The sequence below is a fragment of the Pangasianodon hypophthalmus genome, chromosome 13 (genome assembly GCF_027358585.1).
Source record: "Pangasianodon hypophthalmus isolate fPanHyp1 chromosome 13, fPanHyp1.pri, whole genome shotgun sequence".
Classification (NCBI taxonomy): domain Eukaryota; kingdom Metazoa; phylum Chordata; class Actinopteri; order Siluriformes; family Pangasiidae; genus Pangasianodon; species Pangasianodon hypophthalmus.
This window is the reverse complement of record NC_069722.1, coordinates 14478030-14493194: the sequence shown is the minus strand read 5'-3', so window position 1 is coordinate 14493194 and position 15165 is coordinate 14478030. Positions and strand designations below refer to the sequence as shown.

Genomic DNA, 15165 nt, shown 5'->3' with positions numbered 1-15165 from the left:
TCCTGCACTGGAAATACCACATGTGCTGCTGGATTTACAGTCTACAGAAAAGCAATCCAATACATGTATTTAAGTCAACATGATCCAGTGGCTTCCAGTTCTCACAAAACACACAGCGTCCCTCCAGATTGGTCTTCATAACTGGTTGCGTTATGAAGAGCTCAAAAGCTGATGGTATGTTATATATTCGAGTGACAGCAAATTGTGTAGTCCCTGGAACCATTTTGATTACACTGGAAGCTGATAGTCTGCCTTGGCTTTGTTGTGGTGAAGGTGACCATTCTATACTACCATCTTTAGATTTCCATGGTCTAACTCCTCTTGATGGTGGCTGTGTTCCATTGTTTTAATCTAATGGAGGGGAATGTATGGCAGACTCGTCCAAATAATGTAATCATAATCGGTTACACCCCTATATAACTGCAGAGTCAGTCAACCTAAATATATTATTTTACCTTTATTTTACTAGGTGGAAAACAAGGAAAATAATTAATTGGTTTAATGTTTGAGGAGTATTAACTGTTTTGCACTTAAGGGTCCCTGGAAGACTAGTGTTTGGGCCACAGAGGTCTCACCGCTGTGGCCCGGGTTCAATTCCCAGCCAGGGAACCAACCCCAGCCACCAGTGCGCTCTCTGTGCTGGTTAAAGCCTGGATAAATTTGGGGAGGGTTGCTTCAGGAGGGGCATCCAGTGTAAAAACTGTGCCAAATCAAAAATTTATTGGAGCAACGTTCCTCAGTGGCGACCCCTAACAGGAGCAGCTGAACGAGGAACAGGAACAACAGTTTTACACTTAGCAAAGATATTCAAAGCACTGGTATTTTTGACCATTTGTGGATGATAATTATCAATATAAGAGCTATAATGGAATTCTAATTGTGATAGAGAAGACAGGAAAAAAATGTGCTTATTTTCACTGCTGCCAGAAGGGCATAACTGACAATCTCTGTACTGTACATTTTTCCACCAGGTTTTACGTTAGTTAAGTAAGTAAGAGATATATGCTGTGTCTGGCTTACTAGATTCCTTAAACTTAATATATTAGTAAAGCTTAACACCTGATGGGTTTGTAAATAAGTTTCTTTACGCTTTATGCTGTGTATGCTGTACCAGTTGTAATTTTTCACAAGTGAGCCTATGCAAATTCTTATTGACCACATCGGCTAAATCCATTGTGTACCATGGGTCTCTCTACCCACTAGGGCACCTTTACAGGAAAAGGTGCCACTTACACCCTCCCTGGAGTAAAAAATTTGACTTTCTTTGTGATGATAAATTGGTTTCTATTGGAATTATGTACTTATGGAGCTACTTCTCTGAAAATGGTACTGGGCCGTTACACATCATCAAAGGAGACATGAATGGAGTCATGTGCCAGGACATATTACAGGACCATTTCTCATTTGTCAAGAAACTGAGTTTGGGGAGAAGATGAACATTTCAACAAGACAACTTTACACAAAAATGTGAGTTCTTTTTTTTTTTTTTTGAAACTGCAGATGTGAGTTGATCTAAAGCAACAGTGACAGGCTGAGTCCTGAACTACAGCGGGGTCCAAAAGTCTGAGACCACTTTGAAAATCTGGGATTGTTTTCACTTAAAATTGGAAATAAACAGAAGGTTTTGGAATTTTGAAATATTTAAAACAAAGAAAGTAAATGTTCAATATGTTGTATATTTAATATTGAAGATTCTGCACTTTCTCTAGGTCCCTATTTAAATGTAAGCAAATTTGTGATATTAACTGCTTTGTACAAAAGGTCAGATTTTCCTCATGTCTAATCTCTTCTATTGAAGCCTGTGTTCAGACAACACTCTGATGGATTTGATCTAAAATGGACCATAAGATTTTGTACAAACTTGTGGAGTCCATGCCAGCTCAAGTGCACACTGTCATTAGAGCAAAAAAGGGGACAAACCAAATACTAAGAAACTCTGAAATTCATGTAGATATTTCAAAGATTTATATATATATATATGTATATATATATATATATATATATATATATATATATATATATATATATATATATACTGTATGTTTCTGCTTCTCACTCACATTGTTGTCAATCATATAATTTGTAATGAAAATTGGTGTATTAAATTAGAAAAGAGCGCTCTCAGACTTTTGGACCCCACTGTACCGTTTCACGTTTTTATATACAGATGCACATGAAGCACTAATTTATGCCACCCATATTCTTTTTTTTTTAAGAGCTTGCATCTTATCTGTATTACAAAAACAGAATTTGATTGAGCCTGAGGATTGAACCAGGGACTGAAACCAGGCACCCTGCTTCTACTGGCTGATAAGCTAAAGCGCTTGCGCTCCGTTCAGCATTTTGTGCATTGCCCTTTCTCTAATGAGATTAATTAAATACCCACTAGCCAGGAGACCTGGCTGGCTTACAGGGTCACTGGAGGAGGTTACAGTAATCCCGCTCCTCACTGTAGCTCTGGAATTTGGTGTTATTACATTGAGTCCATGAGTCATCAAATATAGTAGAGATAATGAGGAAGATGGAGACTGCCCTTGTGGTCCAGCAAAACTGACTGTCTAATGGTTTTATAATAGCTTCTCAAGAATAGCTTGGATATGCCAAGAAGGAAATGGTATTGTGAAGTCAAGTTTCCATGCAGAATTGGAGATTAAAGCCAGCAACATGTGCTTTTAATAAATAAATCAGATGTTTAAAATATCTTGGTCATAGGCAAGACCAAGAGCAAGTAAATATTTGAATTGAATGAAAGTTCACCAAGCACTGAAATGAACTCAACAGGGAGAAAGTCAATAGATGTTGATGTAAAAAAAAATGTAGATATGGTTTTAAAATATCTGTAGTTCATTTTTTTTTTTTTTTTGACTTTTGACGTCTACTCACTACAAAGGAAAAATCCTACTTATTTTTGGAAGTCAAAAACTGACTTAAAGCAGCTTAAAGCAGTTGATTTAAATTCCTAACAAATCTAAAATGGACATATATTTTTAGATATATATATTGAAGTCAAATATATGTACCGTGGTTCACAGTGATAATACTCTGCACCACGTTCTATGTTGTATAAGTCATTCACAATCCAACCTTGGCCTTATCTCCTTACTCTAATCCATTCACCTCTTTGCATGCAGACAGTCCACTCTGTATCCATCACTTTCATCCATGAGCCTACAAACAAAGCCTGAATTCATGAATGTGGAAATGTCCAAGTCTGAACACAAAGCTGGCAGCAAGATGGCAACCCGAGCCACAGGGTCTGGATCTCCACACAAGGGCCCACCGCGGTTCAAACAGAGATCCACCCGGCAGTTCAAAAGCAAACCACCCAAGAGAGGCGTCATCGGGTAAATTATTATTATTTTCTAATGCTTTTTAATACGTGGATTTTGTGGAATGTTAGATTTGTAACTTTAACTGCTGTGTTCTGTTCTTTTACATTTTTACTTTATTTGCTTGGGTGAATTTCGCGTTTGAATATGACACATTATTCTTTAAATCAAATGTATATTCCACAGATTATAAGTCATTTTGAGTAACATAATGCAATAAAATTCGGATTTTAGGACCTTTTTTTTTTCCACATTTTCTCTATCTTTAACTGGCACACACATTTTACCAGGAGCTTCTTAAGGCTTTAGAAGTGGTTTGTGTGAGACATAAATGTTGCTTATAATGCTGATAATAATTGAGAGGGAGATATAGATGACAAATTAAAGGAAAAAAACAACAACATTAAGTTTCCTAGTAAAAAAAAACCCTTCATTGCACCTTTGACATAAATTCAAGTTCAGTAAAGTCACTGGAACTGTATTGTACTCTCTGTGTGTGTGTGTGTGTGTGTGTGTGTGTACATGTTTATTTACAGATTTGGTGATGAAATTCCTGGAATGGAAGGCTTGGGAACTGGTATGCATTACACAAAACCCTCATTCTTACCTCCTTAAATCAGCATCCATGTAAAAAGGATAAGAGACCTGAAAGCCTAATACAGATGTTGTTCTCTTTCGCAGATATCACTGTGATCTGCCCCTGGGAAGCATTCAGTCATCTGGAGCTGCATGAATTATCTCAGTATGGCATCATCTGAGAAAAAAAAATATCTGTACTACATAGAGTTCTGTTCCTCTATCTAGCAGTAAGCAGTGGATTTCTACATTCATAGTTTAGAGGATGCAAAGGGGAACAAAGGGAAAAACATAACATAAAAAACAATCATCATATATTAGGAGATATAGATTTCTAGTATATAATGGTGAAATTACTCAGGGTGGATAGCCATATAGTACATGTGCACACTCTAAAAAAATAAACCCTAAAGATTTGTCCATCTAAGGAAACCCTTAAAGCTTGTTTGTAGAATCGTAGAACACAGTGTTTCCCTATCAGGTAGGGTTCCATGTAGAACATGCCAAGGATGCTTCATTTTTCCAAAGATCACCTGAGATATCATTTTAAAGATCAAGTGAGCGCTGTATTTAAATATTTATTCATAGTATGTTTACTAGAGTGACTGATTCTAAACTTTAACACTACAGTATTTATTTAGCTCTTATTTTTACTTTATGTACAAAAAATAATTCAGTTTTTCTTGTGGTGCAGTTTCTTTCAACAATACACCAAAATATTTCTGCATGTATTCAAGTTTTCTTTGAGTAATTCTTGAGATTCTGAACACAACAAAAATATTTGGGATGGAAATATGTATCTGGTCCTGTTCTACATTTTAAACACAGTATTTCTTTGAATTTCAGCTTTATTATCATAGTGTGACTCTCATGTGCCACTCTTGCTTTTAAGAGCAGCTCTCTCAGTAGTGGAAATTGTTCATTTTTTTAATGTTACGGTCCTGATTGAATTTGATTAAGCAAAAATCATTTAAAAGTAAATGTTTATTTTCATGTCTTCAAGCAGCCATATGGGTCTTGTCTAAAATCAGTTGAGTGCTGTGGTTGTGTTGTGTTTACTGGCCTTATGGTGCTTCTGCACTGGAGGACAAGCAAGACCCACAATCATCAGCAGCAGTGGAATGACTCGAGCACTGAATAAAGCTTATTTTGTACTTTTCATGAAAGCCTATATGTACCTTTCTTTCAGTAACAGTGACTGTATGAAACTGCAAAAATAGGGATGTACTAGCAACTAATTCAATAGCTATATGTCTTTGGTCTGAAAGTTTTGTCCTTTCTAATTGAACCACAAGTGAAAATGAAAAACAGGATAGGAAAAGTGATGGGGAGAAATGATTATTCACTTGTTCACTGTGAAAGAAGTAAAACATACAGAATGTGATAAATAGGAGTTAATATACAACTACCTTGCCAGTCTTTTGTGATACATCTAACTTGCCAGTCTTTTGTACCTTGTAGTTCTCAGTGATGAAGAAGTTTCTTCATGAATCGTTAAGATCGTGTTCCTCGTCACCATGCTTGTGTTTTGTTCCATTGGATCCTATCCAGCAAGCGTGTAGCAGTGATCAGTGTGAGGATCTGGACTGCAAGCAGGGCAGCTGTTACTATGCCGATAAGCTCAGAGTGCAGGTTGAGCCAGCGTGAAATACTGCCCACACAGCCCCCCAGGAAAATCACACTCTGAGCCGAGAACTCATCCAGCTGCTGTGCCCCGAAGCCACACTGCGAGTTCCACACTGTACCATTCTCTAGTGGATCCACACAGCATGAGGGAGGCACGCCGCATGCCTGCACGCCTGGAGATGAGCAATTAAAGTACCTGTAACAGAAAGGGTAATAACTTTCAGACAGGGAAGTGATGTGTGGCTTTTAGATCAGAGGTCTGATTCTGATCATTCAGGTCAAACAGTGTAGTGCAAGATGTGTAATGAGGCACTCATAATGGCAGGGGGTTACCTGATCCTATAATAGCAGTGTTTGCTTTTGTACCCTCTATTATAATTAAATATTATTATTATTATTATTATTATTATTATTATTAGTAGTAGTAGTAGTAGTAGTATTACTGATAGTGTCCCTATTTTCAGTCATTTCTAGTCATTGTGTACTCACTGGTTGACTTCCCAGTCTCGATAGTTATCCACCCCACAGCACTGCAGCCCGATCTGGATCTCATCTGTAAGAAACCTCAGGTCCAGGTCGTCCTGGTAGCGGGTCATGGCTGTCAGCATGGCTGAGCGCAGCAGCTCAGTAATCCAGCCCTGCAGGCTGTAGGCCACAATGGCCACCAGGACCTGAGCAGCTACAAGGACTAGCAGTGTTGCAGAGAAAGTACGTAGCAGGCAGTTGTTCTCCCTCAGTGCACCCACACAGCCTGTCAGACAAAGCATTGAAAGCAGCAAGCCCAGAAAAACTAAGAGCAGCATGGGATCAGTGCCAAGGCCATCCAGCTTCTCCTGAGCGAAGGACTCCTTGTTCACAAGACCCCAGAACCCGAGTCCTAAGGTGGCCAGGCCCAGCACAGAGAAGAGTAGGTTGCTAGTGAAAAGCACATATTTCAGCAGAAAGTCAGTAAGATTGGAGGAATTGTGGGTCTGTAAATGGGGAAAGGTCCAGGATGACAGTTTGGTTTGCTCATCATGGCTCAATGAACTCGAATCGGTTTGGCGCTCTGTGCTGATGTCTGTGCCCTGGTATTGAATGCCATTCCGAGTGGTTACCTAGGAGATGTAATGGTTGTAAAATCATAAATAATGAAATGTTTGGACTTATCTATGCTTCATCCTATTGATCAGAGACTCTCAAACATGATAAAAATCATTTAAAATTAACCTTCGTACACTGTTTGGATCAGAATGAGACCTAAAGTTTAATAATATTAATGTGCATTGATTATTAATTAATTAATGATTTCTTTAACTTTATAGGCGGGAAATCACATTAATATGACAGAGATCTTATTCAGGTCCATTCTGAATAATGCGAAATATAAATAGTAATAAATGACTTGATACAATGTTACCTTTGATATGAGTGGTTTGGTCACGTCATCTTGTATTTCTGACCTCGGCTTCCAGAAAAAAGGAATCCTCCTCGAAAGCCAAAAGGAGCTCATCTCATATTGCTGGTGTGGGACCTTCTGTGCACACTTGCATGCTGGTCAATACTAAAGAAGCGTGAAAAAAGGCGGAGATAAAGAGAGTGCTTGTGAGAGAGCAGCAGTGTAAAAGCAGAGCTGAGATCTTGATCATTCCTGCATCATGTGAGAGTCACAATGCTGGGATTAGAGAAAGAGTGTGTGTATGAATGAGATCTTGCTTCTTTGCTCAGTCAGGGTGCAGCTGAAACATAACTTAGGTGATGCGATATTCAGTAGAGCTCGATAGAGCACAGAAAGATCTTTTCCGAAAAGGAATATGACATTATCTATTTTGTTAGTGTGAAAGCCTGGAGATACAGTGAAAACCACAGAAAACTTGGCCACACAACCTACAAGATTTGAGGGATTTAAATCATGCAAAAACACATTTTAAAAATAATCTAATAATCCTTTAAATATGTCGACTGACAGAAGGAGGCTTCTACATTTCATCCCTGTTTCTGAAAATACTCAACTCCAGATCCAGCTTGACAAATTATATTGGCAACAGCAGAGAGTAATATTTCAGATAACAGTAAACTACAAAGCTGCACCAGTAAATCTGTCACCTGTGAAATCTGGAACAATCTGGGAAACTAGAACTTCTTCCAAAATGTTTCTTGCTCATCAGTGTGCTGTAGAATCAGCTGCAGCTCTGATACAAAACATAGAGATTCACACAGTCATAAAGAAAATCAATTAATGGTTCTTTACGCTATATGCAGTGACGAGGTAAAAATAAAAACCATAATCCCAGCTATCACATTGTATAAAACACCACGATGAAATTTGACACTAATTTATGCAAAAGCTATGCTTAAGTTGTATCTACATGTAAACAAACTATTCTGTATGGTAGTAATGCATTATGTAAGTAATAGACCACATTAAGCCAATGAATCACAATCATAAATATGTGTCTTCTAACAGAAAGCTTCACTAAATCAACAAGTACATGTTTTTAATCAGTTTATGTTTTAATCCCTGTGTTAGCTGTCTCTCTAGAAACAGTAATGTATTAGAATGAGCACATAAATAGAAACCTTGCAGCTGTAACTACTGGCAGAGCTGCTGTTACAGAACATTAATCAAAAACCCTTCTGACCAATCAAAATCACATTAAACAGTGCTTTAATATAAGCAAATATAATAAACAAACTTATTACTTAATCAAATTCTTTATTAATTATATCACATCCCTGATCTTTCTCATTTCGATCTACAGCGGTCAGCTCTCCTAATATGTGACGAAAACAATCTGCATTTAAGAGCTCTCACTCCTGACCTTCTAAGGCTCCAACTTTTGGCAACCAGGATCTTCTCCTATAAAAACAAAACCAATAAAAAAAAATAATAATAATTCCACAGACCTCTATTTTTATGAGCATTATTCACCTATTAGGCATCTTAGACAAATGTCTACCATCATATTCACTGTTATTTACTGGTGCCACTGGAGCTTTTTATTCCTAAACCTTCCACCCACAGAAGCCAAACCAGTTACACTGTGTTAAAACGTACTGGAAATATTTTACAGCATACTAGTTATAAGGTCTTCAATAAAACTCATTTAAATAGGCTTATAATAACCCACTAATAACTATAACAACTATAAGACCTTTGATAGTGGTTGATGATTAATGTAACAGCCTTCACAACCCCACTTTGAGAACAACATGATTTACAAAATACCTTTCAATCATTGCATACTGCATCTGCAACTGGCATTTTTTCTTTGGCCACATGTCCAGACAGGCAGGCTGTCCAGAGGAATCCAGGTCTTGGCCGTGGCCTCACCCTGCACACATTGTGTAGAAGATAGCTCCAGTATATTTTAGGGATAAGCTGAACAAATTTTCCTTCTGAGTGCTCTGTCCCAGCTCAGTTCCAAACCTCTCAACTGATTTGATTAGCTGATCAGATTAGTTGAATTCAGTGGTTTAAGGTCATTGTTTTACTGCATGATCTCAGTATGATCTGATACATTCAGTGTTTATATTCCTTTTGGAATTATGTAATGCAAGTTAGTTTTACTGAAGTTTTTTCCCACTTGCAGACAATGAATGGACACTGCACCAGATTAAGGCCCACAATGTTTTTTGCTCTGATATGCCATCTAGTGGATGACTAGGAAAAACCACAGAGATTACAGAACCACAGATGGGTGACAAATTAGAACTAAAACCTAATCCCTGAGACAACATGAGGAAGAAACCTTGAGACTCAGAAGGGAACCCATCCTTCTGTGGGTGACACCGGACAGTGTGATTATGAATCATTGCTCTTCCACAACTGTATGCTATAAGATCAGTACTAAGTGTGTTGAAAGGATCTTCAATATAAGTCAAGTCAAGTCAATTGTCATTGGCCTTATTGTTATTTCAACCATATACAGCTAGTTAGTACACAGTGAAATGAAAAATGTTCCCCCAGGACCATGGTGCTACATCAGACAACACAGAACTACAAAAGACTACGTAAAGTGCATGTGCAAATATAGGTTTTTAGCTTCAAATATAAAGTATCCAAGTGAAGTTATCCACAGCAATGTTTAGGGTATCCATGTGGTAACATCCACAGCAATATCATGGCAATCCTCAGTAGCAGTGAATGATTCTCAGGTAATGAGGGGTTTAGTTGCTAAAGACAAAGATCATGATTACGATGTGATGGCTATACTACTAATTTAACTATACTACTATATTAATTAATTATAATTTAATGAGATAATTAAACATAAACAGCATGAACAGTTAAAATTTATAATAGTAATAGTGCTTTGGCGAAAATGTAAACTGCCCTTTAAAATGAGCAAAAGAAAGATTAGTATATAAAAGAAACCTTTTTGAAGAAACATAAAGGGTTAAATGGTTAGAAAAAAAAATGTCCCATCTAACACCATGACCTGAATCATCCTTAAAATGTTATGTAGAAGTCTGCAACAGAGGGTTTCTTTCACTGGAATCCATTGAGAAGCAACCCTTAACTATCCAAAATCTTTGATGTGTGTGTGTGTGGGTTTTTTTTGGAGTTCAAATTTATTTGTATAGTAGACACTGTCAAAAAGAAGCTTTACAGACATCCAGATGTAGATCTACAGTACATCCTGGATAAGCCAGAGGTGACAGTGATAAGAAATGAGATGACATGAGGAAGAAATTATGACAGAAACAAGTCTTAAAAGAAATCCCATCATCTTCTGTGCGACACTGGAAAGTGGGATTGTCATCATTACTATACTATGCAGAGAGGCAAACAACACTAAATGTGTTGAAGGTTGTGAATAGGAGTCTCAGGATGATCACAGGACTGTCTTTATGATTACAGCAGCAGTTCTTAGGAGAGGTGAGTTGATGGTGTCCAGGCAGGATTATGCATTGATCAGATGAGTTTTAGTTTTCATAAACTGTTTTTGGGAAGTGCTAGTCTTGAAGGCATCCTGGTGAGATTATACACAGCTACAGGAGGTGCAACAAGTGCAAGGGGGTTTGGGGTATCAGACGTCACAGCTTAGCAAAACACAGTGCTAATGAACCCCCAGATCTACACTTTAACCTAAAAATAGATTTATTAGGCAAAATCCCTGACGAAACAAATAAAAAAGTAATTCATGGATATGGAATATCTATGCTTTGACTCCAGAAGAACATAACTGGTAAATCAATAAATCTAGAATCAAATTAAATCATTTTTTAGATTGTCCCTGAGGATAGAAACCTAACACAGAGTTTCTTATCAGAGAGGGTTCTAAGCAGAACCCTTTAAGAAGTGATGAACCCTTAACTATCCAAAGAGCCCTTCAAACGGTCCTATTTTATTAGGTTCTTTCAAATGGACTGGTAGTTTGTTTTCATTTGATTAGGTCCAGATTTGTAACTTTCGATTTGTCATTTGGTTGTAGGGCAGATTGTGTATTATTTTATTTGGCACTTGTGTGGGAATGTACCCTCTGTTTTTCTTTCATTTGCTTAAATTAAACCCATCTGCTGAAGCTGCTGGATGCTTCCAAGTTGGTACACAAATTTCACCATATTACGCTACTTTTAATTCAATGAGACACCATCTGAAATAACAAAAATGGAAGATGTAAGGCAAAATTTTGGTGTCAGATCATATATAAATGTATATAAACATGCATATGGACACACATATGAAACTTCTAGGTCAAAGAAAGATGGATAGTATGAACAGCAGATAATTGATTTGGCAGTAATTGCTTCACCTGCATGTGGATCTCTGTTTTCTGTTTTAGAGATCAGAGTTCTGGAAAATTGATTGTCTAAAGACAATTTGTAGAGCTTTTATGTAGCATTCTGGCATTTAATCAAAAAATTAAATTCCACATCTATCTTTCACTTGCATGTGCTCTTTTTCAGCAACCATTCTCAAAGCCATTGTAATTCTCTGTAAAAATGCATTTTCTCCTACAGACTCTACTCTTGTATCTTTAGCACACACTTATACATTTTACACAATCTACAATATTATAAAAGCTTCCTGAAACTGCACACTGAACGTTACGTTAGCAATCTGCAGCCATGTTGTGGATCCATGTTAACTGAAAGTGCAAGTATCTGTCACAAGACCAGTTGGACAGAATATCTTACCATTTTTCAGTATGATTATGTGAGCAAATGTGAGCAAAATGCAGCAAAACTTCAAACCCCTCCAACATGTGAATAATTACTGTCACTAATAGGCCCACATGACGAATGCTATGAAGAGTGATGAGACACAGCCTGAATTCTTTTTTCTGTTTATCAAATAAGATGTGGCAAACATATGCTGCTGAAATTAAACGTCTCTATTTGCTACACCACCTCTATGCCTTCTATTCAGTGCTAAGATTCAAACCGATAAAATTAAGGATGAAAAAAACAAACAAACAAAAAAACAGAGAATGTGAGCCTGCATTCTCTTCTTCATGAGGTCAATAACAATGGTTAGACTGGGCTATGGAGAAATCCTGGCCCAACCAGTGGACTTTAGAGTGGCTCCAATACTGAACCCGGGCTTGGGGTAGTGTAAAGGGTCAGAATATAGAATTTAGCATGAATCTGGAACCAAAGTTACCCCTGGCAAGATATTAGGAACAGTCTTGCCACTCTGCTTCAGACTATTCATCATTCAAAGCTCTCCTCTCTCTGGAGCAGGCAGCAGGAGAGTTTTAATCAGGAAAAATCAGAACTTAACTATAATAGTAGTTGAAATGTTAAAGCATTTAGCTGCTTTGTGAACTTTCTTCTTGAGTGAGGTTGCCTGAATATGCTAGAACACGTGCTGGTTGCTCTATAAATTAAATATACAGGAAGCCTTTGTTAGTCTTCATGTGCAACATTTAGGCTGATTGCAAAGATCAGTTGTGATTGAGAGGCATCCACTTAGTTAGATAGCTAAAGGACAGGCCACAGAACAATAATAATAATAATTAAAAAAAACAGATGTAATTACAAAATACTCGGGAACATAAATAGAACAGTGGAGGACTGGCCATCAGGAAGTTTGGGAATTTTGCCAGTGGGCCATTCCATGATGCTAACACGCAAAGACCCTGCTCATGATTAGTTCAGTCTGCTAAATTCTGATTATTCATTTCCTGTGTTAGTGGACACATGTAGACTTAGTGGAAAGATGATGCAGAGCAAGTGGTACACAAAAATGATGAGAAATATTATTCTTTTGGGGGTTAGCACAAAGTCTACAAATAGCTCTACTTCTGGGTTTAATAAGAAATATGACTACTGACTACTGAAACTAAGTCTGAAACTAATATATGTATTAAAATAATATAATGTCAAGTGAGAAAACTTCACTGGATTCATAGGGGAGAAGCATTGATGGGATCATTTGGAAGAATGATAGGCATATTATGAATGCAGTCTAATTAAAATACTATTGGATAAATCATACATATTAAGTGGGGAAAAAAAACAGAGAAATGATGATTTGAGAAAGTTGAAACATGGTCATTGTAAATTGTATTAGATTTTTACTTATTAATACAAACAGATACAGCTTTCTCTATAAGCCTTGTCTATTTTTTCATGGGAATGATGAAATGCCGTGATCAGAAAATTCCACTGAAAATTAGTTTAATAGCTGTCAGACTGAATTATCTGAACACTCTGCAAGTAGCATGGCTATCAGAATCATTTTCCATAACTTGGAATGATTATGTGTATTTAAAAACCATTTGCCTATCAGTTTAAGACAGTAAGCCTTGGCTTGCACAGAAGCAGTAGCAGAACTCTAGATTTGGGGGTGGTATGTGAGTATAAGCACATATTTTGTGTTTTTTCACTGCTATCATTGCAAAATTTATACTAAACTTGACTGAGTGGCTGTGACAAATTCCAGCTGAACACAGTGTGAGTTACTGAGATATCCTGAGTGTTTTGGTTCTCACTGCCAAAACCCCATTTGGTACTTTCATTGTGCATGCATGTGTATGTCTAGTTGTGTATTCTTTTTCTGTGTTGTTACTTGCTGAGTGCTGAGGTGACAAATGATGGGCCTTGTTGCTGCCTGACTTGTAACTGTACTTATCTCGCTATTGTAAGTCACTCATTTTTGACTTGTATCATGCATAGCTTGACCAACTACTGAAGTTAAGTGAAGGACACAAGGGGGATAACCATAAACTTAAAACAAGTAACTAAGCAACAGAGCAAAACCAGGCATAGAACTCGACAATGCTAGAAAACATGGAATGGTGTAATCGCAAGTCCAAAGTAGATGCATGACTTCATGACTAGAGTCTCTGGCTTTTTTCTATCCTTGCATTTCAAGTGATGTCACCCTGTATAATCGCTGCCATTTTGAGGTCCAAATAGGGGACTGACTGCATCAATGTTCTTGTGTCTGTGCTTCATGAAGAATATTCTTTTTCATTTATACTGGTGATCAATTGCCCTAATAAAATTAACTATGTACATTACATCTTCAACGAGCAGCAGTACAGCAGGTAATGTCAGGTGGCCCTGTACCTATGTTAGCTAGCTAGCTGCAAACTGGTAAGTTTATCTCAGCAGCACATATTGCTAACATTACCAAAAGTTAGTTAGTTAGCTGATATCGACTTATCCTCCCTAATGACTGTATACATTTTTTCACCTCTGGTTATGTTTGCATTGAGCAGTGATGCCAGAAATCCGGGCCCAAATTTGCCATAAAAACCGAAAAATGTGACTAAAACTTTAGGATAGTCCATTAGATGCATGCGTGATTGCTCAGGGAGTTGAAGGGTGTGTGCAGGTGGGTACTGATCCATGATAGTACCTCTTTTGAGTATTAGCTCAGTGCCTCTCTTGGTGTGTGTTGACACAGTCAGGTCTACAGCTATGTATTTACTCTTTCAGGTCAATTGGTGGTCATATTTACTCCTGCAAAGTTTTTTTTTTTGACCCAGCCTCTGGGAACCGAAAGATTTTCTAAAAGCAAAATCACGAGGACAGAAGTCTGTTCCTTTTCCAACAGTACTACAAGCTTTTATTTGTTTCCACACTCCAGCCTTCCTCCAAGTCCAACTCCTTTGAGAACATTATCCAAAACAGTCTTACCACACGTTCACAATATTATCATTACGTAATTCAAGCACAATAGTGTACATCTGCATGAGAACAGGAAAGTTGTTTCAGAACAAAACACTGGTTTCTATTTTGGTTTCACTCTTTAAATGTTCATAGAGGTCATTAAATGTTCATTCTTTATGTCAACACTCCTGTTTGATGGAACTCGTTCATCAACAAGTCATCAGTTTTTTTAATTTGCCATAGCTTGGTCAAAATATAATGTGCCAGGTATAATTTGGGAAGAAATGTATTATATAATTGCTGCAAAAGCTCAATTCTCTATGCACAGTAGGCATGTTTGTTAAGTTCTTTTAAAAATCACCAAACAACCATTTTATTCATTGTCTAATAGTAAACAAATGGTTAGATGTTAATCCAAAATTGGCATTTGCATTCTCTTATATGGGAGGCAGTTCCTAAATGAGATTTACTTAACTCAAATGAATAAATTTGCAGGTTTTTTTGGATGAACTTGCCCAGAGTGTTGTTCACAAAACTGATCTTTTTAGGTTTATGAAAAAAAATCTTTAGTTAGTTCGAATAAGTG

At 37.3% G+C, this 15165-nt stretch overlaps 2 protein-coding genes across 2 annotated transcripts; one reads left to right on the top strand and one right to left on the bottom strand.

The window, feature by feature from the left end:
• The first annotated feature begins 3162 nt into the window (after positions 1 to 3162).
• LOC113528481 (retinal rod rhodopsin-sensitive cGMP 3',5'-cyclic phosphodiesterase subunit gamma-like) lies at positions 3163 to 4140 on the top strand. Its single transcript, XM_026917053.3, has 3 exons — positions 3163 to 3344; positions 3866 to 3906; positions 4011 to 4140. Exons 1-3 carry the CDS (start codon positions 3163 to 3165, stop codon positions 4085 to 4087), a joined length of 300 nt encoding a protein of 99 aa, XP_026772854.1. The 3' UTR covers positions 4088 to 4140.
• A 920-nt stretch (positions 4141 to 5060) lies between these two features.
• Positions 5061 to 7073, bottom strand: LOC113528183 (tetraspanin-10). Its single transcript, XM_026916586.3, has 3 exons — positions 6931 to 7073; positions 6021 to 6628; positions 5061 to 5727 (listed from the first exon to the last, which is right to left on the bottom strand). Exons 1-3 carry the CDS (start codon positions 7021 to 7023, stop codon positions 5418 to 5420), a joined length of 1011 nt encoding a protein of 336 aa, XP_026772387.3. The 5' UTR covers positions 7024 to 7073; the 3' UTR covers positions 5061 to 5417.
• Positions 7074 to 15165: the final 8092 nt, after the last annotated feature.

Coding starts and splice junctions, on each gene's coding strand:
- LOC113528481 (XM_026917053.3), top strand. CDS start 3,163: ATGAGCCTACAAACAAAGCCTGAATTCATGAATGTGGAAATGTCCAAG. Junction 3,345..3,865: donor CCCAAGAGAGGCGTCATCGG/GTAAATTATTAT, acceptor GTTTATTTACAG/ATTTGGTGATGAAATTCCTG. Junction 3,907..4,010: donor AATGGAAGGCTTGGGAACTG/GTATGCATTACA, acceptor TCTCTTTCGCAG/ATATCACTGTGATCTGCCCC.
- LOC113528183 (XM_026916586.3), bottom strand. CDS start 7,023: ATGAGCTCCTTTTGGCTTTCGAGGAGGATTCCTTTTTTCTGGAAGCCG. Junction 6,629..6,930: donor CCAAACCACTCATATCAAAG/GTAACATTGTAT, acceptor TACATCTCCTAG/GTAACCACTCGGAATGGCAT. Junction 5,728..6,020: donor CGAGACTGGGAAGTCAACCA/GTGAGTACACAA, acceptor TTTCTGTTACAG/GTACTTTAATTGCTCATCTC.